General features: G+C 32.6%; 1 protein-coding gene across 1 annotated transcript in view; it reads left to right on the top strand.

Moving 5' to 3' along the window:
- Positions 1–24,948, top strand: part of LOC128989421 (tensin-3-like) — a 567,672-nt gene that overhangs the window by 403,635 nt on the left and 139,089 nt on the right. The window contains exon 5 of the mRNA XM_054411311.1: positions 15,753–15,899. Within this exon, the coding sequence (XP_054267286.1) occupies positions 15,753–15,899 (147 nt within the window). The remainder of the gene's footprint in view (positions 1–15,752; positions 15,900–24,948) is intronic.

Here is a 24,948-nt window from a genome sequence, read left to right as displayed (position 1 = left end):
TTGTAATTTTAGTTGTGGAAAAAAATAAAATAAAATGACTTACGTTAGACTTAGTGTTTTCATAGTATGTTTCGTTAGTATTTGTCATTTTTCTAAGATTCCTCGAAATTATCGCGCACGCAATGAAAATAATGGAGCTCGCAATGCAAGTAATAGGGATATGATGAGAAATAGTCGTTTACATCCTTATTAGTTATGTATCTAATATATCACGGATTTTAAAGTCACGAAGTGACACAGGTTGCTAGTAACAATTTAAAAAGTGCTATAACCAATTGCATGTTTCTATTGGTGGTCTAGTAACATTAACTTAATTCAAAAAAGTTATATTCATTGATTTTAAAACTGATAAGAGTCCAAGATGCTCGTATAACCCTTCAAGGTGCTGGCAGGGGAATATTGGTCTTCTTATTTTTATTCTGTAACATGAATATAAAGCAAAAGTCTTAAAATCTTTTTTGCTAAGATTTAAATTGAAAAGGAATTAACTAAACATATTAACATTGATAAACAAACTACTACTGGATATTATACAGTTTAAAATCTACTATTTAACAGAGTTTTACAAACTGTTTAATGTTTACTATTTCTTTTGAAAACAGCAACTTCCCTGAAATGATGTGGTTTCTATGTATTCCATTATGCGACAATTTCTCTCTGGGTTTAGGCCTAATCAGTTTATAAATTAATCTTGAATTTATCTTCAAATGTGTTTCAACTGGAATTTTGAAAATAACTCTCTTTAGGTTCTCCCACGTTGAAACCTCTTCAAAATTATTTACTAAAATATCGGGTTGAACATATTAGCTTACACATTCAGTTTCCATAAAAACATAAATAAAGTACTTTGAACTAAACTATTACCTTTTAGCCTATGTATAAACATGAAAAATGTAGAAAGTAAACAGTTAAATTGCTTGAAATAAGTGTGTAATTTTATTTAGTCCTATTTAGCAGACGCATCAGTGACAAGGATCTTTACAGAGATCAGATGGAGATCTGGTGATGGGATTTTAATGTTCTGTGATCGCGAGCAAGCGTCATCACTGCAGCAGTCATGTCGCATAGAACATATTTATGGGAATGTTTATGAAAAGACTATATTAAATACTGAATGTTAGTAAATCTCGAATATTTAAAATTATTCACAAACACTCTAAATCACAGTCTCAATGGTTTGAAACGTTATGCAAATATAAGAAAAAATACCCCAGCCGCAGCAAACCTGCAAACTAAACGAATTTCCATTTGCCTGATTTGATTTTCAATAAAACCTATTCAAATAACATTAGGTTTCACGAATACCTAGGTTTTCTTCCTACAGGGAGGGTAATAAAGTTTGTTTTAGTAAAATATTAATAGCTTAGTATAAAATAAATAGATTTGCCATGTTTGATCCAAATATATCTATAGACAAACAAACTACAACAGTTTACTTATTATCCATAAGAATAACATAAGAATTTTTAATTTACAATTTTATCCGTAACCAATAATTATACGGAAACACTTCCATGCTGGTTCGCGAACTGATTAGAATAAACGTAGGTTTACACGTTTGTACTAAATTTCATCGAAATCAAATCATTTTTGCTCGAGTTATCGTGCTAACGTACATATATATATGAACTTGAACGGATGGCGTTTTGGCCTCTGGGAACCTCAAAACGAAAAAGTAAATCGGTCCCGGGTCAGACCTGTGGTAATAGTTTATTACCTATATGGGAAATTCGCTAAAAAAGTAAAGACCTTTGTTCCGTTGGTGTGTGAATTGAAACAACTACATTATATTTTACTGTACCTGCTGTACATATTAACTTTTACTGTACATGTAAAACGGGGAAGAAAGACCCTTCTAGACTTGTAAGGGAGTCACTACCAAGTAAAAAACTTCTTTTGTTGATGAAAAATTTCATAAAAATCTTTATACAACTTCCAGTCACTTGGAAGTCGTTTTGAAATGGTATCTTATCATGACAAGTATTTTTGTTTTCTAACTTAGTTTGCTCAAAGTACGATGAGCAATAAGACGAAAAATATTGCACCGAACTGGCAAAGTGTGCCAAAGTGTCTTTTCAACACTGTCTCGATTTACCAATAACAAAGTGTTTAAATAAATACCACCATTTTTTATATTCGGGCTGACTCAGTACATTGCACTTTCTTACACACTAAAAGCTGTCTTAAAAACATTTTAAGAATCGCTTAAGGAATTTGTAATTAATCTTATTTTGTTTTGTAGTGTTAATTTTTGTTTAGTTGAAGTCCTGACTCTAATCAATTTCTAAAACAGTTTTGTTACTGAAATTCGCTCATGAATAAATACCTATTTTATTTCATAGAACCCAGAATGCTTATTTTGTCATAAACCAGTTAGTTAATGCAATACGAACTGTCATAGCAAAAATATAAAATGTTTAAAAACTAAGGGTGGCTTTGTGAAGGATGACAAATGTGAAATGCTATTTAAAAGGATTTATGCTTTAGAAAGAATTTTGTATGATTCTTTTGGCATAGATCAGTAAGTTATATTCAATTTATTAAATAAGTTTGTGTATTATATTCAATGATAAAAATAATTTAATTTAATAACAGAGTTTTAGTATATGTATAAGTATAGCCACTGAAATACAATATTATAATATTATATTGTACCGTGACAATAATATAATACCTTGTCAGAGAAGAAAAGATATTAAGAAAAAACGGGTTAAAAAAATTAACTTCTAAAATTTAATGGTTACAGTCACTTTCTACAGCACAGCCATGGTACTTCAGTCGTGTAGGTTGTGTCAGTATTTTATTGATATACGTAATTTCTAATTTAAAATAGATACATACAATAACCAATTTTCTATTTGAAACAATGAAAAGACATTTATGTTTATTGTAAACATATTTCATGAGTCAACAACTGTAGGCTAAGAATATTTAAAAGACTAAATAAACGTAGTAGTTCGTATTCAATCATATATTCATTTTGAAACCTTAAGGTTCGTATAGTACCAATAACACCTACTTATTTCTCAAACATCTGAACGTATTAAGGTTTAAAGCCCGGATCCGTTAATTAAAGCCGGGTATCCACAGTGCGAGGCTGCTCGCTGCTAATGCCTCGTGCCATCTGCCTCAGGGTGAGCTCTTTAGCTGGCAGCTAGTTTGTAACCACGAATGCTCACTGCGAGCATGCGAACATGGCGCGAGCCACCCGCATTCGTAAGACAGTCGGTACAATGGTGTTTTTTCATAGAAAAGTGCAAGTTTCTGCTGCTGCTTTTATTGTGATGGCAACGATTATGATGACTTGACTTTTCTTTTCCCTCGACCTTTCACGTCGGTAAGACCCCAACAGAGACGTAATCTTATTTTTCAGATCTTTCACCGGAACATTCATTGACTGCGATATTTCACGCCACAAGTCGTCTCTCTTAAACTTATTGTAATACTCTCGGTGCTTAGAGTCCCAAAGCAAACGTTTGCTTTCGTAGCACTTCACTAGATCTCTTATTCTCTCATGAGTATCCATGGTGACAGTTTCGCGTGGAATGGTTTGCAGAGAACAGTTGTGTCTGGTACGGTGCGAGGCAGACAGCGCAGGTCTCCACTTAACGCACAACTCGGGGTGAGGCACCTTTGAGCACTGCTCTGAGACCGACTAGTACACGGCTCGCCACACATTGTGCGACGCGAGCGCCGCACAGGTGCTCGCAGTGAGCAACCCCGGTATCCACAGTCCGAGGCAAAGCCGAGCATTCGCATCGAGGCATTCGCAGCGAGCTGCCTCGCACTGTGGATACCCGGCTTAAATGTCACACTCAGGAATGATAAGTAATATGCAGCCTATTTTACTCATGTAACCCTACATGAGAATATAACGGTTTTGGGGCAGATTCCGGTTTTGTACAGTCACTAAAAATCATGAAATAATTTATTTTTGTAAAAAAATACAACCGACTTCGAACGTTCTAAAAAGAATGAAATAATTTCAATAAAGTAAACTTTTGTATTAGGCAAGCTCACATATTTTAAGTCGGCGCGGCTCTAAGATGATTTTTTATACAAAATTGAAAGAGGGTGTCCATATTGCAGGTGACTATCTATAACTAAAGGTGTTAATCTGCATGTCTTTTTCATAGCTATGCGTTAAGTGTTATTTTATTACCGTAATCAGAGATCGGCATTATAGTGGTATTAACGAGTATCTTTAAAAAGATTATAACGCATTTAAATGTTTCTAACTTGGAAAAGTAACGTTTTAATACTAAACTAGCTTCTTTTCCCTATCATAATATCAAACTAAATTATTTTCCTATTCATATAGAACATTTGTGTGTGTTATTTTCATAATGCATTTATTCTGAAGTAAACATAAAATACAAGAAAATATTTCCTTTAATATATAAACAAAACAGTTCAGTATGTTATTTATATATTTATGTTATCCAGCTACAATTTATGGATTTTCAAAATACACACACAATATTTAACTTCAATCATATTTGCAGTTTGAGCCGCGCCGACTTGAAATACGTGAGCTTGCCTAATACAAAAGTTTACTTTATTGAAATTATTTCATTCTTTTTAGAGCGTTCGAAGTCGGTTGTATTTTTTTACAAAAATAAATTATTTCATGATTTTTAGTGACTGTATAATTTTTTATATATTAATTACTTGAGGTTTTTTGATAAGCAAAACTGTTTGAAACAATCAAAAGTTCCACAGAACAATCATTATTTTAAAACTGCTTGTGTCACCTGTTCAGGTTACATAATCAATGGGTATGAAAATAAACATCTTTAGATATTCCTTAAGAAAGAAAGAGTTGTCCATTACATTAGGCCTAATGAAAAACTAACTGTCTTTTATAGATACATTGAAATGTCAGACATCATCGTTTCCTGCAATCGGTGTACTTCTACATTATAAAAAGAAATACAGTAACGTCTCAAGCCTTTTGGAACAATATGAAAGTTATTCCTCAGCTACCAGCACTAAAAAATCTCTCAAAAGTGGAAAATTGGTCGTTAACACCATAGTACCTTTCGTATAGTACCTTTGGAAAATATTATATGAAAGATTGGTTCAGCTAAAAGTGGTGTAAGTCACGTAGGGGGTCTTGTTTGCTCAAGATATAGCCTAGTCGAAATTGCAAATCATCTTCCTCTATGACTTTCCGAAGCAGGCATAATAGTATTGATATGATATAGTAACTGGGTAGAGAATATCAATAAACATTCCACATCTGCAAATGCATGTTTAGTAATTAACATTTTTAAGACAATTGACGATTATGCACTGTCACACTTCTAAGGTCATGTAAGGAATAATTGCATTTGATTTATATTTAGACCTGTTTTACGAATGCTTTGATTTTCACAATACACCTTTATTTGTCAATATCATACAGCTATTCACTGAAACATATATGTTTTTGTAAGTAAGAATATTCAATACTAAAAACAGAATTATTGTATACACAAATCAGGTCAAACGTTAAAATACATTTTTTATAGTAACCAAAACTAAATGCATTTTTCTCAATGTAATTCATTTAGGCTCCATGGCAAGAAATAGTTTATTGATCAATATGAAGCAACTGTTACATGAAGAATTATTGTCTGTAGCTTCATTTAAATGGTTTCAACTAACAGCTGTAGGAAAGTTATTATTATTTATTGCCTTCTCTGCACAAATGTAAACAAAATAAATGTTGAATATTTAAGGTTTTCAGAATTTTTCACCGAAACAAATATTATACTTAAACATAATATATAAGGTACCAAATAGAAACTCTCCTGGTTATTTTGGTGGTGGAACCACACTGATCGGTAAAAGAATCACAGAGAAATTGGTGAACATACATAGAAAAAAAAAACATCGCCACAAACAAATTGAGAACCTTCTCCTTTTGTTGGTAGTGGGGAAGTCGGTTAAAAATTGATACATACAATAACAAATTTTCTATTTGAAAAAATGAAAAGACATTTATGTTTATTGTAAACATATTCCATGAGTCAACAACGTAGGCTAACAATATTTAAAAGACTAAATAAACGTAGCAGTTCGTATTCAATAATATATTCATTTTGGAACATTAAGGTTCGTATAGTACCAATAATACCTACTTAGCCCTCAAACATCCGAACGTATTAAGGTTTAAAGCCCGGATCCGTTAATTAAGTGTCACACTCAGATATTGGCGAATGATAAGTAATATGCAGCCTATTTTACTCATGTAACCCTACATGAGAATATTAACGGTTTTGTGGCTGATTCCGGTTTTGTTTTGGGAAGTAGATGTTTAAAATATTGAACAATTACTTAATTACTCGAATGTTTTGCATTTACCAAAATTCTAATTCTAATAAGAACGTTTAGAAATAACTAAAATAAATTAAACCGAGGAAAAACTTGTTGATTGTCAGCACAGTAAAAGTTGTATGCGTTACAAACAAATACTTTTGAAACTGTCCACAAATGGAATCAATAAGTTCATGTAAGGCAAATCAGCTGGACTATAGTCACTGAAACTTATGGTTAATTTGTAGTAACTTTGGGGAGTGAGCTGGTCTAGTGGTTAGAGTGTGGGACTTCGGTCCCTGAGGTCCCGGGTTCAAATCCCACCAAATCACCAATGGATTTGATCTAAGTGATAATGCCACAACTCCTAGGTCTAGCCTGAAGTAATGTGATGAACTATCCCGGGCTCGTGCCTAGCGTCTTAGGACAAAAATACGTAGTAACTTGTGTAAGGTATGTTTTTTTCTAGCAGGTATGTGACAGTCCTTTTGAGCAAACTCGTTTTAGAACCATATTATTATACCTATTAACCGATGGATTTTCCATCTGCTTGTAAAAGGCTGAATACAGTTTTAAGGTCTGTTTTGTCCTATGTTTGTTAAATACGTTTATAATCTTCTAATATATAAAATTCTCGTGTCACAGTGTTTGTCTGCAAACTCCTCCGGAACGACTTCACCGATCGTTATGAAATTTGGTGTGTAAATTCTGTAGGTATGCGAATCGGACGTAAACTATTTCCCGTTTCGAAATTCTTAAAAGGGCTCCGCCCCAGTGGCTCCGGAGTTTTCCATGTTAACCTTATGAGAAATGGAATTATTGAATCTTAACAGCTGTTTCAATTAAACAAGTTGGTTCTGTTCTATGATGTTCAATAGCATTAAAGTTACAAGGATTACCAACAGGGTGCAGCACTATTATTTCTTTTACATTTATGACAACAGCTAATTTGCAACCAAAAGGTGAGTGAGCGTAGCGAACGAACTTCAACCTGGAGGCGAGTTAGCGTAGCGAACGAGCTAACCTGAAGGCAAGTGAGCGCAGCGAACGAGCTCCAACCTAAAGGTGTGTGAGCGTAGCGAACGAGCTCCAACCCAAAGGTGAGTGAGCGTAGCGAACGAACTTCAACCTGGAGGCGAGTTAGCGTAGCGAACGAGCTAACCTGAAGGCAAGTGAGCGCAGCGAACGAGCTCCAACCTAAAGGTGAGTGAGCGTAGCGAACGAGCTCCAACCCAAAGGTGAGTGAGCGTAGCGAACGAGCTCCAACCCAAAGGTGAGTGAGCGATGCGAACGAGATCATCTTGAAAATTAAACGTAACGGTACTTTCTTTCCATCGGTCTGTCTTAGGGGAAACCTATAACTTAGGCGATACGAAGTTCGCCGGGTCAGCTAGTATATTTATATATTTTTGTTTTACCAACATTCTTCATATTTCACGTAAATGGGAGACTCTATTTGTAGCAATCGTAGTTTAAGATATAACCCAGTCTAAACTAGATCTAGAAGTCCCTAAAATCAAACATAAATCTATAATTTCTGAAAACAGCCGAAAATCAATGCTCTTTACGAAAATAGTTTGATTCAAACACTTAATCGTACAAATAAATAAAGAACAATCGCATTTATATTACTGTTGTCATTCACATTCTATTGTTTAGGGAGTTTCGTCCCATATAAACATTATCTTAACAGAATAATTTATTCATCAACCTTTGTACTGACTATTGTTGTTGCTCACTCAGTGAATTATTTGCCTCAAACCTTTGACGTGTTTCGAATCCGCAAATATCATTAGGTTATTTCACTGGAATCTTGTTTTAAGCTCGCGTTCAAATACTAGGGAAGGACGATTGAACAATGTTCAATAGAATGTTGGGCCACTGATCCCGCTTATATTGTTGATTGACAATGCTATTGGTTTTATGAACAAAGGCTGTGTGTTGAATAGTGCTAAATATATTTGGCTATACAAATAACACTATCAATCATTTTATTTCATGATGGTCAAATATAGTGTATTTACTTAACCGTTAAATAAATTTTAGCAAAGTTTTTACGATTTAGTGCAAAATTAATACTTAACCCATATTAACCATAACCACTTTTCAATGTATATTTTCAAGAACATCCCAACATGATTTTTTTTATCGAGAATTTCCACTAAAAAGGTCTCAAATAATTTTCATACTAAATCTTATGTGCCTCAAAATGCTTATAGGATGTAAAGCAGTTTTCACTGTATTTATAGATATATTATCAAACGGTTCTTAGAAACGCCTATTTTGTGTCATTTTAAACAAATTTAATGTCCAATATATTGAAGTAGTCTTAATAATGTAAGATAATTATACTTCCCCGATATTATTCAAGATTCACCTACATTGCATTGTAATATAGCGACATCATCTCCTTTTTTTAGCGAATTTCCCATATAGGGAATAAGCTATTACCGTAGTACTCATGGTAAGACCTGGACCCGGGACCGATTTGTTTTTCGTTTTGAGGTCCCTAGAGGCCAAAAACACCATCTGTTCAAATTCATATATATATATATATATATATATATATATATATATATATATATATGTCCGTTAGCGCGATAACTCGAGCAAAAATGATCCGATTTTGATTAAATTTGGTACAAACGTGTAAACCTACGTTTATTTGAACGAGTTCGCGAACCAGCATGATCGGACCATGGGAACGGGGGTTTATGGGGACTTTTATGGGGTAAAAATGGGTTTTTCCCATTTTTGACCCAAAAACATAAAATTTAGCAATTTCTTTTTAAACTATTTTGTAGAGCTTAAAAAAAACAAATTATTTAGTATATTGAAGCTTTATAATGCGCCTAATGGTTACGGAGAAAATTCCAAAAAATTGTAAATTTAAAATTCCCATGTTATTCTTATGGAGGATAAGTAAACTGTTGTAGTTTGCTTGTTTATAAACATATTTTGCCCAAATTTGGAAAATGTTTTTATTTCTTACTAACTATTAACATTTTACATTAAAAACACTTTTACCCCTGTTGCAGCAAACCTAAGTATGTGTAAAACTGATTCTATTTAAATAGGGAATAAATGTGATATTTTTAAGGAGACATTTTAGTGTAAATCCATTCAGGGAAATGGAAATTCGCTTAGTCTGCAGGTTTGCTGCGGCGGGGGTATTTTTTTTTTGCAAATACATGTTCTGTCAAAAGCATCAACCATACAGTACTACTGTAATTTCAGTTTTATTATAAATTATTTCTGTCGTTTTTACCTTCAGTTCAACCTTTTTAAATTGTTTCTAAAACCCTTTTAGTGTAAGCTTTTATAGATATATATTTTTTAATGTAACTCTACTTTCACAGGAATAAGGTCCTGTTAATTTATATGCTCAACATCATAAAACTTTTGCACTAGCTTAAAGAAACCGTATTTCTGAGGGAGAGTGCTTTAACGAATTTATTAATGAAAAAGGGAAGAAGTCGAATGAGAGGTAGTGTTAAAAAAAAAAACGTTTAAATATTTGGTTTATGACGAGATATTCACGTGATGATCAACTGCTGCAAAGCCTAATAAAAATCATGAGTTTAAAAATAATCAGTGTTTGTAATTGCTTATTAAATTATTCTTATTTATTAGTTCCTATAATTTTTACAATTTTCAATAATATTATTTTTTAATGCCGTTCCTACAACAAAGCACAGCGCTGTAACGTCGCAACAATGCTTTACTAAAAAATTCAGCTTGAGTCAATCAAACCCGAGACTGAACTGCTTAAACTATTAACAGGCCCTTTGGTCTATTGAAACGCCAGCCTCTATAGACCTTTACACAGCCCCTTCGCTGAATAGGATACATTAGAAAACTAAAATATCCTCGCCGCAGCAAACCTATAGACTAGGAGAATTTCCATTTACCTGGCAGAATTTCTACTAAAATATTACCTAAAAATTTTCGGATTTATTTCCTATTTAATTAACATTACTTAGTGGGTACCTAGGTTTTCTGCTACAGGGAAGATATTGAAATGTGTTTTTATTGCAATGTAGATAGCTTAGTATTAAATAAACAATATTTCCAAATTTTGTTTAAATATATCCATAAACAAGTAAACTACAACAGTTTATTTATTCTCCATGAGAATAACATAGAAATTGTTAATTTACAATTTAATAAATTGTCTCCGTAACAGTTGGGCATACAACGACACTTCAATGTAAAAAACTATTTCTTTTTAAGCACTACAAAATGGTTTGAAGAGAAATTATGAAATGTTTTGTTTTTAGGGTCAAAAATGGGAAAAATCAATTTTTAAACCATAAAAGTCTCCATAAACCCCTATTCTCATAGTTCGATTATGGGTTAAAGGTAGGTTCACACATTTGTACCAAATTTAATAAAAATCGGACTATTCTTGCTCGAGTTGTCCCGCTATGTACATATAAGAATTTGAACGGATGGTGTTTTTGACCTCTAGGGACCTCAAAACAAAAAAGTAAATCGGTCCCGGGTCCAGGTCTTACCATAAGTACTACGGTAATAGCTTATTCCCTATATGGGGAAATTCACTAAAAAGATGTGCTACATTAATTATTGTGTTGATTTATAAAATTATGTCAAAACTAAAACCATAATTTAATTGTACGGAGGTTTAAATTATGTCACCTAATTTACTAGTAAGATGGTCTAACGGGTTAAAGGGTTGAGTTTCTGCTTTGCAGCCTCAGGTTCAAATCATCAGATTGCGGATTTAGGTGGCTACTGATCAAGTTCCATGTAAATAAGTGTAAAGCCTACATAATCACAACATTTTCAATCTACTTCCAATATTTAGGAAATATTAACAAATTTACTTTATTTTTATCAACTATGAGCGAATTAATAGGTTATCATTTCATTATAAATCAATTACAAATGTTAAATTAAATTGAGTGTTCTAGTGATTGTTTAATATAAAATCCAATAATTTTAACCATATTTATACATTGGATTTGCTTTGGTAACTACACAAATACACAAATTAAACAACAATATCACAAGTAATAACCAAACACCCGCAGGTTACCTGGTTCAATTTGGTAGAGAGCGATGTTTACGTTTCATTTTGGACTAGCGTTCTTGTGTTTGTAAAACTATAGGTATTTTAGTTGTGCGATCATAGCCCTTATGAAAATACAAAACCTGTATTTTTATTGGAAAAGTGGTGTTTATTTTTTCTGATTTTGTTGTTTTTATTTCAATATGTTTCCGTTAGGTATCCTTCTAACTAACCTAGTGGAGGTAAATATTTTCAATTTACACGTGTTACGATATAGTATTGTATAATACAGTATAGCAGGCACTTATGTAACGATAGAAGATTGTTAACGATAGCCTATTATGTAACGATAGCCAATTATAAATTATAGAAGGGACAAACTCACAAATCAAAACTAAAATAATTATGGTGTCAGAGGGGTTTAAGTAGGTATTTGTCAATATTGCATACATTTCAAATAATCAATTATCATCAACTTACTACCAAACGAGATATGTAATTCAAAATCGTCGTTATAAAGTTCTGTTTATTATTTAAGTAAAATGGCAAGCAGTCCTATACAAAGTTTAACTCCTATTTACATAACCATTATTAAAATCAGAATATGCAAATTACATATTAACTAAATAACTATAAATTGTATATTGATAAAGCTACCTATACTTAACGATCAGTAAACCAAGGGAGATATTACAAAAGTTGGTCTGTTTGTCTGTGTGGAGAGCAGACCAATACCAGCCATCATCCCTCGAGCATTAAGCTTTTCAGCACACTTTAATTTATAGTTTCTTATAACGATATAGAAGTTTTATGAATTAGATATTCTTACCATTCGGCAACTTGTTACTTCTGTATGATTCATTTTTTAAGTACTATTTCAAATATTTTGGTAATCTTGAAATTGATTTGTATAACCTATTTCAAATCTGAGTAACTAAATAGCATTACTCACTAAAAATGACAGATATAATAATGGTTTTCGATTCAATATAACCTGTAATAAAAAGAATTATGTAATTTAATATATTTCTCTAACTCTCAGAATGTTAGCATTTTCACTCAGCATCAGAAATCACATAAATAAAAGAGGTCCACGGGAAATTCCAATTAAGCATCAATGACAACTGTCACTCACGATGGCTTAGTTCATAGTACATTATTAAAATAGGGGGTTTCTTATTTTTCAGACAAGGTTTATGAAGTAAATAATAACCCCACCGCAGCAAACCCAAGTGCAACTAAGTGAATTTCCATTTGCTTAGTGGGATTTCCACAAAAATATTCCCCTAAAATAGTTTTATTTATTCTATTATATTTTATTTAGTTCATATTTATTTGCTTTGTTAACATAACTGTTATAAAATTAATTTTAATGAGTACTTAGGTTAGCTACTGAAGGTACTAAAGGTAAGGTAATGAGGTGTGTTTGTTAAACTGTTAACAGCTTAGTATGACGTAAACAAGTTTGCCAAATTAAATAAAACTATTTCCATAAACAAGCAAACTACAAAGATTTATTTAGTGAGATTCGAAATAGTCAGTTTTTTTTTTTTATTTCCACCGTAACTGTTAGACATACAACAATGCTCCCGTATATTAAATTATTTGTTTTTTATGCTCTATAAAATGGTTTAGGAAGGAATAATGAATTATGTTTTTAGGTTCAAACATGAGAAACCCCTATCTTAACCCCATAAAAACCCCCCACAAACTCCTTTTTCCATTGTCCGATCATGCTGGTTCGCGAACTCGTTCGAATAAAAGTAGGTTTACATGTTTGTACCAAATTTCATCGGTATATGTTTACTCGAGTTATTGCTCTAAAAGACACACACCCACATATACACAGACACACACATGATGAATTGGTGTTTTTGGCCTCTGGAGACCTCAAAACAAAAAAGTAAATCGGAGACCTACGGTAATAGTTTATTACCTATATGGGAAATTCACTAAATAATTTTATCTTTAAATATAATCTACTAAAACTCTAGACATCATCAATATGATATGCTTAAATGAAACGGGTCTTGTCATTAAGGTTTCAATGAGTGGATTTTTATTTTTTTCATTTAGCCTATCAATACAACGACTAATTGGAACATATTACTAATATTTGCCATGAAACAATCGCGGGTAAGGAAATACGTAGGATTCTTAATATTTTGGATATGACATTATAGACTAAGTAGGCCTTCTGTAGGTTTCATTGCCGATCCCCTCCCTCAAATAAAATCACAGACAGCCCAAACTGTCATCAGCACAGACGCTCTGAAGGTCCAACTACAAGAGTCCTTCACTCGTCTAGACTGGAGTGATATCTCCCAGATGAATAACGTGTGGAACAGTTCGGTCTAACAGTTGTTGAACCATTAGTGAATATTGTTAATTGGTCAACCACTTGTTCATGACTCCCGACATGAAAAACGTAAGAAAAAAATCTATGGGTATATCATAGATTATTTGTTACACTTGTGTAAAGTTCTTTCAAAACCAAAGCACTTTCAACATGTTTTGTGTGTTAGCTTCAAAGCAACCGTTTTGTTAGTTAAATATGGAATATTCCAAATGATCACTACGTGAGACAATAAGTAACTATTGTAACTTATGCTTAAGTTTGACTAGCAAAATTACTAAAATGATCGATCTACAATAAAAATTTTATCTACAATCGGATTCTTAACATTCTAATTGTAAAGTGAATATGTGAATGTGTTAAATTGGTATGACGATACTAATTTAAAAAAAAACTCCTAAAATTTGAAACAATCCTTATTAGTTTAAGGAATTAAATGTTCAGTTTGAAACAGTAAAATATTGTCAAAACCTTATTGAGCTTCATTTTAAGACCAACGCATTAGGGTTTTTTTTTCGTAAATCGATTTGGTTTTTGCAAGCTTCTGGCTCTGGGAAGTGGGAATTTTACAGAGGAATTTGTTCCCTCATACTTTGTAACACTCCCTCATACTAGTAAGTGCTGCAGGAAGACTTAACTTAAGTATACCCCTTTTTGGGGCGATAAATTCAATAGATCACAAAATGAATAGACCTTTTATTACTGTTTTTCATTTCAATTATAACCTACCTCATTCACAAGGCTCTATAAAGTAAGAATATGTATTTGAGTACAATTTTATAAAGTACATTTCTAGGACTTGTTTAAATAAATGGAGCATAGAGATATTTCCAAGCCCTTACTTACTTACTACTATTTGAATATAAAAAAATAACTCGTAGAAAGTGTTCCTATCCTTGATTTAATTATAGCAAATGCTTTGATGTTTTTGTCACTAATAAGTTAAAATTTTAAATATGGTTCATTAGCCTATATTAGTATAAATATTGTTTGAAACCGTCAAATGTATTTGAATTTTCATCAACTTATACATTAATTTATCCACGACGCAGAGTTTTATCCATGAGACCGTGTAGATGCCAGCAATAGGAGACCCTTTATTCAATAAAGATAAAACGAGGCAGCCCCAACTGCTAGCTCTGCTATAACGCCAACCAGAATCAATAAATTTGTACCCCTATTTGAGCAGAACCGATATCTATAACTCGTTATCTCGATGCCTTGCCAGAACTACCCACATCATAACCCAGTTTGATAGTGATTTTGTTTTCTACATTTTACAGATTTTGATTAAAACTCCCCTTAGATGAAAAACTTAATCTAATTTGATGTATCACTTACAAAAACTAAACTGAGTCAGCTATTGATTTGAAATACTGTTACTGTAATCAGAGTAAGCATAGATTTAAATTATTCCTCGATATCCTGATCATACTTGGTAATGTTTTGTATTTAACAGTGTTTACATGGTTCTCGCATGTATTTAATGATTTAAGAGTGTTTGCTATGTTTACAAGTGTGTTTACTTTATGTCCCATAGTGGCTATACAGTGTACACCGCTTGTGTCTAAGAGTGGGTGATAGAGTGTCTACGTACCTTATATGAGTAATTCAAAGTTTTTACATAAATTATCACTCCGGTTTTGCTAGTTCCAGCAACATTTTTCTTTTGTGTGTCAGAGTGTTCAGATGGTTCTTCGTGTGTCTCAGAGTGTTTTCATAGTTTCTCTTGTGTTTGTTTAAGAAAATTTAAATTTGTTATCTTGAGTTGTTTACATATGTTTCAGAGCTCTTGTGTTTCAGAGTGTTTACATTTGTTTCAGAGCTCTTGTGTTTCAAAGTGTTTCATAGTTTCTCTTGTGTTTGTTTACTTGTGTTTCAGAGTGTTTGAATGGCTTCTCTTGTGTTTCAGAGTGTTTAAATGGTTCCTCTTGTGTTTCAGAGTGTTTACATGGTTCCTCTTGTACTTCAGAGAGTGTTTAAATGGTTCCTCCTGTGTTTCAGAGTGTTTAAATGGTTCCTCTTATGTTTCAGAGTGTTTAAATGGTTCCTCTTGTGTTTCAGAGTGTTTATATGGCTCACGCGCTGAGACGCATCTCCTACGCCACCTGTGATCCCACTCACTGCCAGTTCAGCTTCCTCGCCAGAGAACCAAAAGGACATTGTAGTCTTCAGTACTGCCACGCCTTCGTTACCAAAACTGCTGAACAGGTAACATGCTTTTACATGGTACAATGCATGATTTTCATTCGGTGAGTCATTTTCTTCTGCAAGCATATTTATTTTAATCTCATTGTGAGTGCATTGTGTTTTTAATATTATATATTTCTAGCTGTTGGCCCGTCCTACGTACGGGAATCAATTAGTCGATTAAGACTGAATTTAATTGAGAACAGCTAATACACGCGTAAAGAACAATTCTGGCTGCTTTAATAGAGAAAGTCATCTTGTAAACAAATATCACGTGATCACCTATTTCTGTCATCCTATTATAGGCATATACGATATGCATTTTAAATCTGATAATTTAACTGTAAAACACCGATTGTGTTGATTTGAAAAGCCACCAGTTTAAAGTGCAATTTCTACATATCACCTTACATTACACATTATCACTTACTGGGTACCTTATTTTACCTCTGTGGCCACTGAAACCTAAAGAGCATTTTTGCCTCCCATTCTCAGTTTCACCTGCCTCTTCTAATGTCGATCCCAGTCTGGAGAAGTCTTTCAATGCCTGGTCCTCAAAGTGGTCGTCTATCTTGACGTTCTCCTTGGAATACATTTTTAAAAGTTGATTTATCGCCTCTCCTCCACGCATAGCCTGTCCATTCCAGCCTTTGACTTCTGGAAAGCCTGATATATCTGGGTGTTTAAACATGAATTAATTAACTTAACAAGTAAATTCTCATTTCTAAAGGTTTAAATTGACTGCAATATTTTACTGGGTTAAGATAGAAACTTCTAGTTTCCGTTGTTAGTTTTCTTTTATCACGACTATCAGAATGAGGGGTCACTCCACGGGGCTTAAAATTTCAATTTTTTTAGTTTTCTTGAAATCCCCTGTTTTGGGTTGGCGAACCAAGTAGCAATTAGGCTCAAAAAGTACTTCATAACATGTCATAGATGTGTGCAGAGTTTAGTTTTTCTAGTGTGAGCCGTTACAAAATTTACAGGTGGTCTCCAGACTTGGAAAGCTGTAAGTTAAATTTCACTTCTGTGAATTCCAATTGACTGCCATTTTTTACTGGGTTGAGATACAGACCCCTTTGTTTGCGTTATTGGTTTTCTTTTATCAGGACCTTCGAAATTGGGGGTTACTCGGTGTAAGTTTTGGACATTATAGTTGCATTACTTATTTAAAGTAGGCCTACTATTGAGTATTTATTTATGTATTTAAGTAATACTTTTTAATCTTTTATTAATGGAATGTTGTTTTTTTTCGTTAGGAATAAAACAAACATACTCTTTTTTACAAATGCACTTTTTACAATTTTTTGTGTATTTTCATCAGTTAACACCTATTTATCTATGAATTATGGTCATCAGTTAGCTCTACCTCAATTGTTAAAAGGTATGTTTTCTTATTTTCGATCCCCTTGACAACGCAGACGCTTTACGAGTTGTCTGTCTAAGACTTCAGCATCCGAGAGCAACAAACGTAGGTTCACACAAATCTCACTCACACCACAAATCTTGGTTTTACTATTCCAAGCAAATTACAAATACACCTATGATGGCTTTGTGCAGATCCCTATGTTCAATCATACCTACTTTTACTTTTGGAACCTCAACGATTTACTTAGAATATTGTTCAATATTCCCATTGAAAATATTATAACATAGAGGTATTCAAATATGATATAGGATTAGATAACATAACGTAAAAGGTAAAAGTAAGTGTGTAGAATATCTTTGGCAAGTATATCGAGAGAAGAGGCGAGACCGAGTGCTTTGATACATCGCGCATCAGTTGATACTGTGGCTTAAGCGAGGGAATAACTTACTTTACATGTAAATCCTTTCGGAGAAGGATCTTCTATGCAAATACCCGTTTTCTGTTACCGATCCTATTATTGACTATTTACACCGACGTAGGATACTCTGCATCGACATATTGTATACTATACAGGGTGTCCTGTAACTCTCTGGACACATGTATATAGCGTCATTGCTTAGGCCAAGACAGACACATGTCACCATAGGAACATGGGTCTGTGGTGCCTAGTTTTCCGTCTGTCTATATTTATGTGTTTTTTTACAAACAAATGCATAACTCAAAAACTGTTTGAGATACAGCATTTAGATTTTGTTTAATGTTTATCTTATTAAGATTTTTTCTTGTTTAAAATTATACGAACAAATCATTAACCGTTTCAAAATGACAGCCAATAAAACAACTTTATGTCGAATTTCACGAAACCCGCTAACTTTACAACAAAACTGAATGAGACAAAAAAGTTAGTAGTAGGTATTCATATAGTATTCAATGATACCTTATTTGGTAAGAATGGAAAATAATAACAGAGAAATAACTTCTTTTACAAATGCATGACCATTTTTCTCCTTTTAAACAATGCTACCACTCCTTTTACATTGTCTAAATATCTTTACAATAATCTGCTATACGTCAATCAGGTGTTTAAAACATAACAGCTGATTCAATCTTTTTTGTTGATTGTATAACTTGTTGTTCAGGCAAACGCTATATACATGTGTCCAGAGAGTTACGGGTCATTCTGTATTTACCAACATTATTATGAGGTGTTTGGAGACTATGTTTGATGCTAAAGAAAGACTGACCACAGTGATATTTTTCCTTAGCCTTAATATTGTTTGGTAAATTAGAGAGCATTAGTAATTGTTTACAGTTTTAGAACATGCTTTTGCTAAAATGATAAGTTAGTACTTATTGATATTTATTTCCATATTCATTGCTCCTTTAAGAAAATAACAGATGTATACAATATTGATTTAATTGCAATCCTGTAAATAATAAAAATCAAATACAGCTATCACTTAATAAAACTTGAACGAATATGCAACTGAAGTTTAAACTAAAAATTACTAAAACCTAAAAGCCTAAACATGTGGGGTTGTTTATTCACGAAAGTTAGTTTATTTTCAACGTGATGTTGTGTAATTGAAAGCAAATACGAAATAACGTCACTCACACGAGCAAGGTAATTAGGACCTCAGGGACAGACAGTTATAAAGTCCACATTGTCGACAGGTAAATATATCTGGCTTGTTAAAACATTTAGTTTACCTTCGTGTAACGTTAAAATCATCCATGTTGAAGTTTGCTATGCAATTGGAATATTTTTATGAAGACAGACGTTCGTGGTTGTAGACTTACTTGCAGACAAGTGATTGATAGTTTAAAACTATTCAGATTTCCAAGAGTCAGGGCATACTATACGCCTAGGGAACGCGGGAGTGAGCACCACATAGCAGACTACTGTTTGTAGCTGACGGGTCTTGCCAAGTACTTCATGCTGGCATAGACTAATTCTATGATGATGGTCTATGCAACTGTTGAACTCTGTTATTTACTAACTTACCAATTATCAGTTTTGAGATTGCCATTGAGGGTTTATAGTCAACGGTTTTACTAAAATTGATACTGAACGTTTCCTGAACACTGCCATATTCGCTTTGTGCATTCTTAAACCTTAAAGTTTATATTGATAACATGTTTTTAGAACTGTGTACTAAAAACTACTTTGAACTGTGTACTAAAAGCTAATTTAAGTATTTGGTTGTTTTATATCATATTGCACTTGTATCAGACTGTTTACAAAACCCATAAATCATAACAAGTTGAAGCTTTGAAAACGTTTGATTTTCTTCATCGAGTTTAAGAAGTAACATATAAAATTTTAATAAACTTGTTGTATATTTCTACACACTCAGTCATCAAAGTTAAACCAAAAATGATTCTCCTATAAAAAAAAAAACATTCATTATGAAATTCGTTGAACAGGTACGTAAAATCATGTATATGCATTCTATTTACAATAGCTAATTGAAAATATCAATAATTGATTCTATGATCATACCTTAAGCACACGATTGGTCCAAACATATTACTTGTGAACAATCATAATGGTCTCATATTTTTATCAGTGGAGAGACACACGTTGTATTGCACAGACATTAAATTCAGAAGGTCGTGAGTCTGTCGTCATAGTTACCAGAAGGGCTTTCGTTTACATGGAACAACAAACTAATTAATTGTTGAACAAATTCCGACTCTAATTTATTTGTGACGGTGAACATTCTACAATATAAATAGACAAAAAAGTCCAATACGAAATATAAATGAAATATGATTTCCTAGAACTATTCAATGGAACAAATGAAACTGGATAGGAGAAATGATAGTGCCTTTAATTGAACCTAATTTGCTTGCAATTCGGTGTTTAATATTACTTTGAACAAAGATATAATATTTAAAAGGCTGCATGTTTTTTTTTTATTTCCAAAAATAAATATTTACTTTACCAGTGTCTGCATGACTGAAATGGTTAATTAACCACATGCACATATTCTTGGTAATCTTTCGTTCAGTTGTTTACTTTTGGTGTTCCAAGGTTTTAGTTTTTAAATTATAATATGAAATTATACGTAGAAATTCTGGTTCACCCCTTTTGGTAATATATAATGAACTGTGTTTGCTAATTGAAATACATTTTAAGGCTAATAGTTTAGTTTAGTTATACGTATTTAGCAGATTACCAAACAACTCAACAATAATTATAAAGATGCATCCAAAAGATGGTTTGATCAATGGTTGAATTTATATGTGAACAAACGTTGTAAGATGCATTTCCATCACAGTTCAATATCCTTCCATCGTGTCCAAGTACCCTCAGGGGGGATTATGGTGGGATAATGGGGGATTTCAAGGGAGTTTGGGGGGCTTTGCGGGGTATACGCAGAGAAAGAATGTACTCTCCTACGTAACCTAGAGGAAAAGGTTATTTAATTTTAAAAACTCGAGGTGGATTGTAAATTGTTTTAGTTCAAATAAATTTGGATTAGAATTGAATTCAACACGTAATGAATCACAAAATGAATTGGGATTGAACAAATAATGTGTGAATGTGTATTATTAATGCTTGACGAAAAACATACACCCTGTACAGTATTTAGCAGGCCAGCTGATCATTTGTGAGGGAGAGATAGAACATATTACAAAATCCCCACATGGCCGCAACAATACAATAACACAAATTAAAGAATTTTAACATTCCCTTCTTAGAAACTGTGCTTTTTACCTTCTTCATATAGTTTTGTGTAGCTATTTCATTATTTTCTCCTCTTATGTTCCATTCAATTAACCCTTTCTTTGTATAACCAATTAACCCTTTATTTTGAACTTAAGTTGTGTGTTGTAAATCTAAACTCAAAAACTGTTATTTGAAGAATGTATTATTTCATTAGAAGAAACATATTTGTACATCCTCTACCAGACCTTCCAGAACATCATGTGAGGTAACTTAACAACTAATTGTAATCTAAATTAAAACCAAAAGTCCTTACCATCATTTTTGTAACCAAAATTATTAAATTATATCCCTTATGTACAGTCCACTTTTATTTGTAAAAGAAACCCCCTCTTAGGATTACACTACTCACCCTTTTACTAGTTTTACCTCAAATAAAAATGTATAAATAAAAATGCGGTTATTTATCTAGAGATTCTCTGATAAACCCGATTTCAGAAAATTATAGTAACCATTATCCCAAACATTGACAGTTATTTTTAAGTACTCATTGTTATTAAAGTTATTCAAGATATAATACGTTAATTAGTTGCCTTCTTGTACATCGCAGTGATGATAAACATTTTTTCTCAGCCTCTAAAGAACCACTAGGAATTTCTGCCACCTTGGCGTGAGTTTTAAGAAGAATCTTATCATTTTAAACAGAGAGTAAGCAAGGTTAGTTGGGCTTACAGACTACATATTTTGTATAAAATAGTGTGTACAATTTACTTTTTTGATTACGACATAATTTTATACGACCAAAATATATTTGCTTGTGTCAATATTTATTTTGGAAATGATTAAGAACAGTACTGATAACGATCAATTTTTGTTACGATGGGCAAAAAATTAAGTTCATAAGGTTTACTGTTGTTGAATCTGAGTGGAGCTACATCTCTTTCATCTGTTACCAATTAAAATAAATCATTTAAATATTGCTATGGGAAATTCGAACCTATCAATGAAACAACGTTATCTTTCAAACGTTTCACACCTCTATTCATAAACGTTCAAAAATACTCTGATAAACTGGTCACTTCGGTCCCACTGAATTGAATCACCCTAACTATGTCCGCACAGATGTGATAACGTTGGCACCACGGGGTTTAAAACGGAACGAAATTGTTTTAGCTGGCAATTAATTTGTCGAACGCCTGTATGTTGTTGCTATAGTGACAGACTGACCTGGCGAAATGACGAGAACCAACTCGCTGTAATGATTGTGTGAGTTTGTAGAGAGTTGAAATTTACATTTATGCGACTGTTTAGGTTTGGGTAAACTTATATCACGAGGAAAATTATGCCGTGTTTGTGGATATTACCAAATATAAAATGCAAATTTGCTTAAACCTGCAACTTATTGTTTAATAATTTAAGATAGATGAATATTCAATGTTAAAAAGTTATACCGTAGTTAAAGAAAGTTAACTAAATATTCTAGATGTATTCAATCAAAAGGGTTTGAAGGGAAAGCAGGTCAAACACCTCACATAATACATCCGATATTTTACCCCCGGCCCCATATGGGGATGAAACAATTAACCATACAACCATTAGGGTATTAACCATTAACCAGAAGTAACCATTATCTTCAATTTTATAAAGTCTACTATTTCCATAACTCTTCCTATTCTTCCCACAAGGGGTGCAACACCCTGTATCAAGAAAAGGAATATCAAGATGGAACTTAATTTTAACTTTGATTTTAATAATTTTTAGTTCTTAATAACCCGTACTACATATAATAGATTAGCTGGTTATTGATTAATCAGTTTTCACCATTGTTGTGGTTTTGTTTTGAAGTTAAAAGCCACTAAATAAAAGTATTTGCCTTTACCATGTTCTAATTTAAATACTTGAATATTACTTTACGATAACAAAAAAGACTGATACGTTTCTACGTAAATTAAAAGAGACACTGAAATCACAAACGGAAATATGTGTTTCAAAGCTGCACCTATGTTTGCCAAGTACTATTTGCAACGATGCAAAAGTTGCTGGCCGCAATATTCAGTCTTACAAGAGCTTTACACACAACTAACTGTGAACGTATCATTCCACGGTTGTGGTTACTTTGTAACTAGGCCAAGAGAAGTGTTGCATTATCAAAGCGCAAAACTTACTTTGTTAAACATATGTAATACATATTTTGAGTGCTATTTATGATGCTAAGCAGGTATTTTTTGCAATAATACGGGTAATAAATATTGTCCAAACATAAAAATAAAATTTGGTAACCGTTCGTAAAATTAAATTATGTTAGTAACACAACTACGAACTACATGACCCTGTTTGATTTAAGTACACAATATTCATGGAGTAAAATAATGATACACTTGACATTTCTGAAAGATCAATGCGTATACTATCCATCATATAATTCTTACTAACCTTCAAAAAATCTCCCTTTCACAGCAACGGCATTGACTCGAAAACCTTGATACCTTAATAATCATTCCATATTATGAAAAAGATTATGTGGATTGCAAAACCAACGCATTGTTGTATGAACAGTAAAATTTACATATATGCACCATTAAAACCCTTTTTTGCAATACCTCCTTCACCAAACAATATTTCTTGCATAGTATTTGTATAAACAATAATTCCTTTGACTAGTAGTTATGAAATAATAATCTGTTACATTATGTTAACTATTAAAGGTTAAGGGGGAAAAGACGTGGTCTAGTATAAGAACTATGATAAGAGGACGTTGTTCCGGTCTCTGAGGTCCCCGTTTCAAATCCCGCCAACCACCGACTGATGTTAGTTACTATATATATGGTTTGCCAAGACCCTCTGTCCTGAAGTAATGTGTACAACTATTCCAAGCAAGAGCTTAGCCTCCTAGGGTTAGAAGGTAAAAAAGGGTGACTTTAATTTTTAGCATAACCTTATTGACAAAATCTTCATCCAAACTACATTAGCTTTTTAGTTTCTCAAAATACTTACCAATTTCCGTAAAGCATGAGTTGAGGGTTTTTTTCTGCTCAATAATGACAATCTCTTCATAATCCCTCCTTGGCATGGCAGAACACGAAGTGCGCACACTGTCACGTCCCGTGAATACAAAACTGTCGTTTTACTGAGTAAATAAAAAAAATAATATTCTTTTTCTTGGTAGATTTTCTTCAGGTCTTTGCAGTACTTGTAGAATACATTAGTTGTAATTGTTTAGTTTTACAGAAATAACAAACACGTTCGCTTGGCAAAATTGTGTAAAATCCTAATGTATTACCACTCAGAACATGGATCGAGAATAGATTTTGATATTATGTCATTTTTTAATGTTGTGTATATAAAATTTATTTACAAGTAATCAGATTGTTTCCACAGATTTATCTCGGAAATTGAACAGTTTTATCAATCAGTATCCTTATATGGTGTATGCATGTCAAAAACAACCTTTTAACTAATTTTGCAATACTTCTACATTATTATCTATTGTTATTCATCTTATAAAATACATCAATGTCTTTTTTTACTAAGAATCCATTAAGGGAATGTTATAATTCAATGTTTCACTAAGGTAAAAAAGTCTGTTTATTAAACGTTCAAACATATAGAGTAATCACTGAACTATTAACAGTTATGAAAATATTGAGGATATCGTCTATACAATCAATTTAAATTTTAACATTGATTGATCTTTCGGAGATGTTTTATTTGTATATAAATATACCAAGTATGTATTAATAACACAGTTGACTGCCTTCATATGGAATCAAATGGTGCGCCCCAATACGTAAATAATAGATACTAAGGTAAATTAAATTTCAAAATTATGCATAAAAGGTCATTGTCCTTATTTATTTATTATTTTTTTGCTTAAAATTTCAAAATCTTTTAGAAACCTTTTTGGATTTGTACAAATTTGTACAACATTTAACATATTTATTTATAACAACCTCTAACTAGGATAAAAACCCATCAACTCAATAACTAATAAGAAATTTTAGAAATTAAGATGAATCTTTTTAGACGCT

The sequence above is a fragment of the Macrosteles quadrilineatus genome, unplaced genomic scaffold (genome assembly GCF_028750875.1).
Source record: "Macrosteles quadrilineatus isolate MER2022 unplaced genomic scaffold, UCM_ALF_1.0 Scaffold_3__2_contigs__length_128488019, whole genome shotgun sequence".
Taxonomy (NCBI): domain Eukaryota; kingdom Metazoa; phylum Arthropoda; class Insecta; order Hemiptera; family Cicadellidae; genus Macrosteles; species Macrosteles quadrilineatus.
The sequence above is the reverse complement of the archived record's forward strand: the minus strand, read 5'-3'. Positions and strand labels throughout refer to the sequence as shown.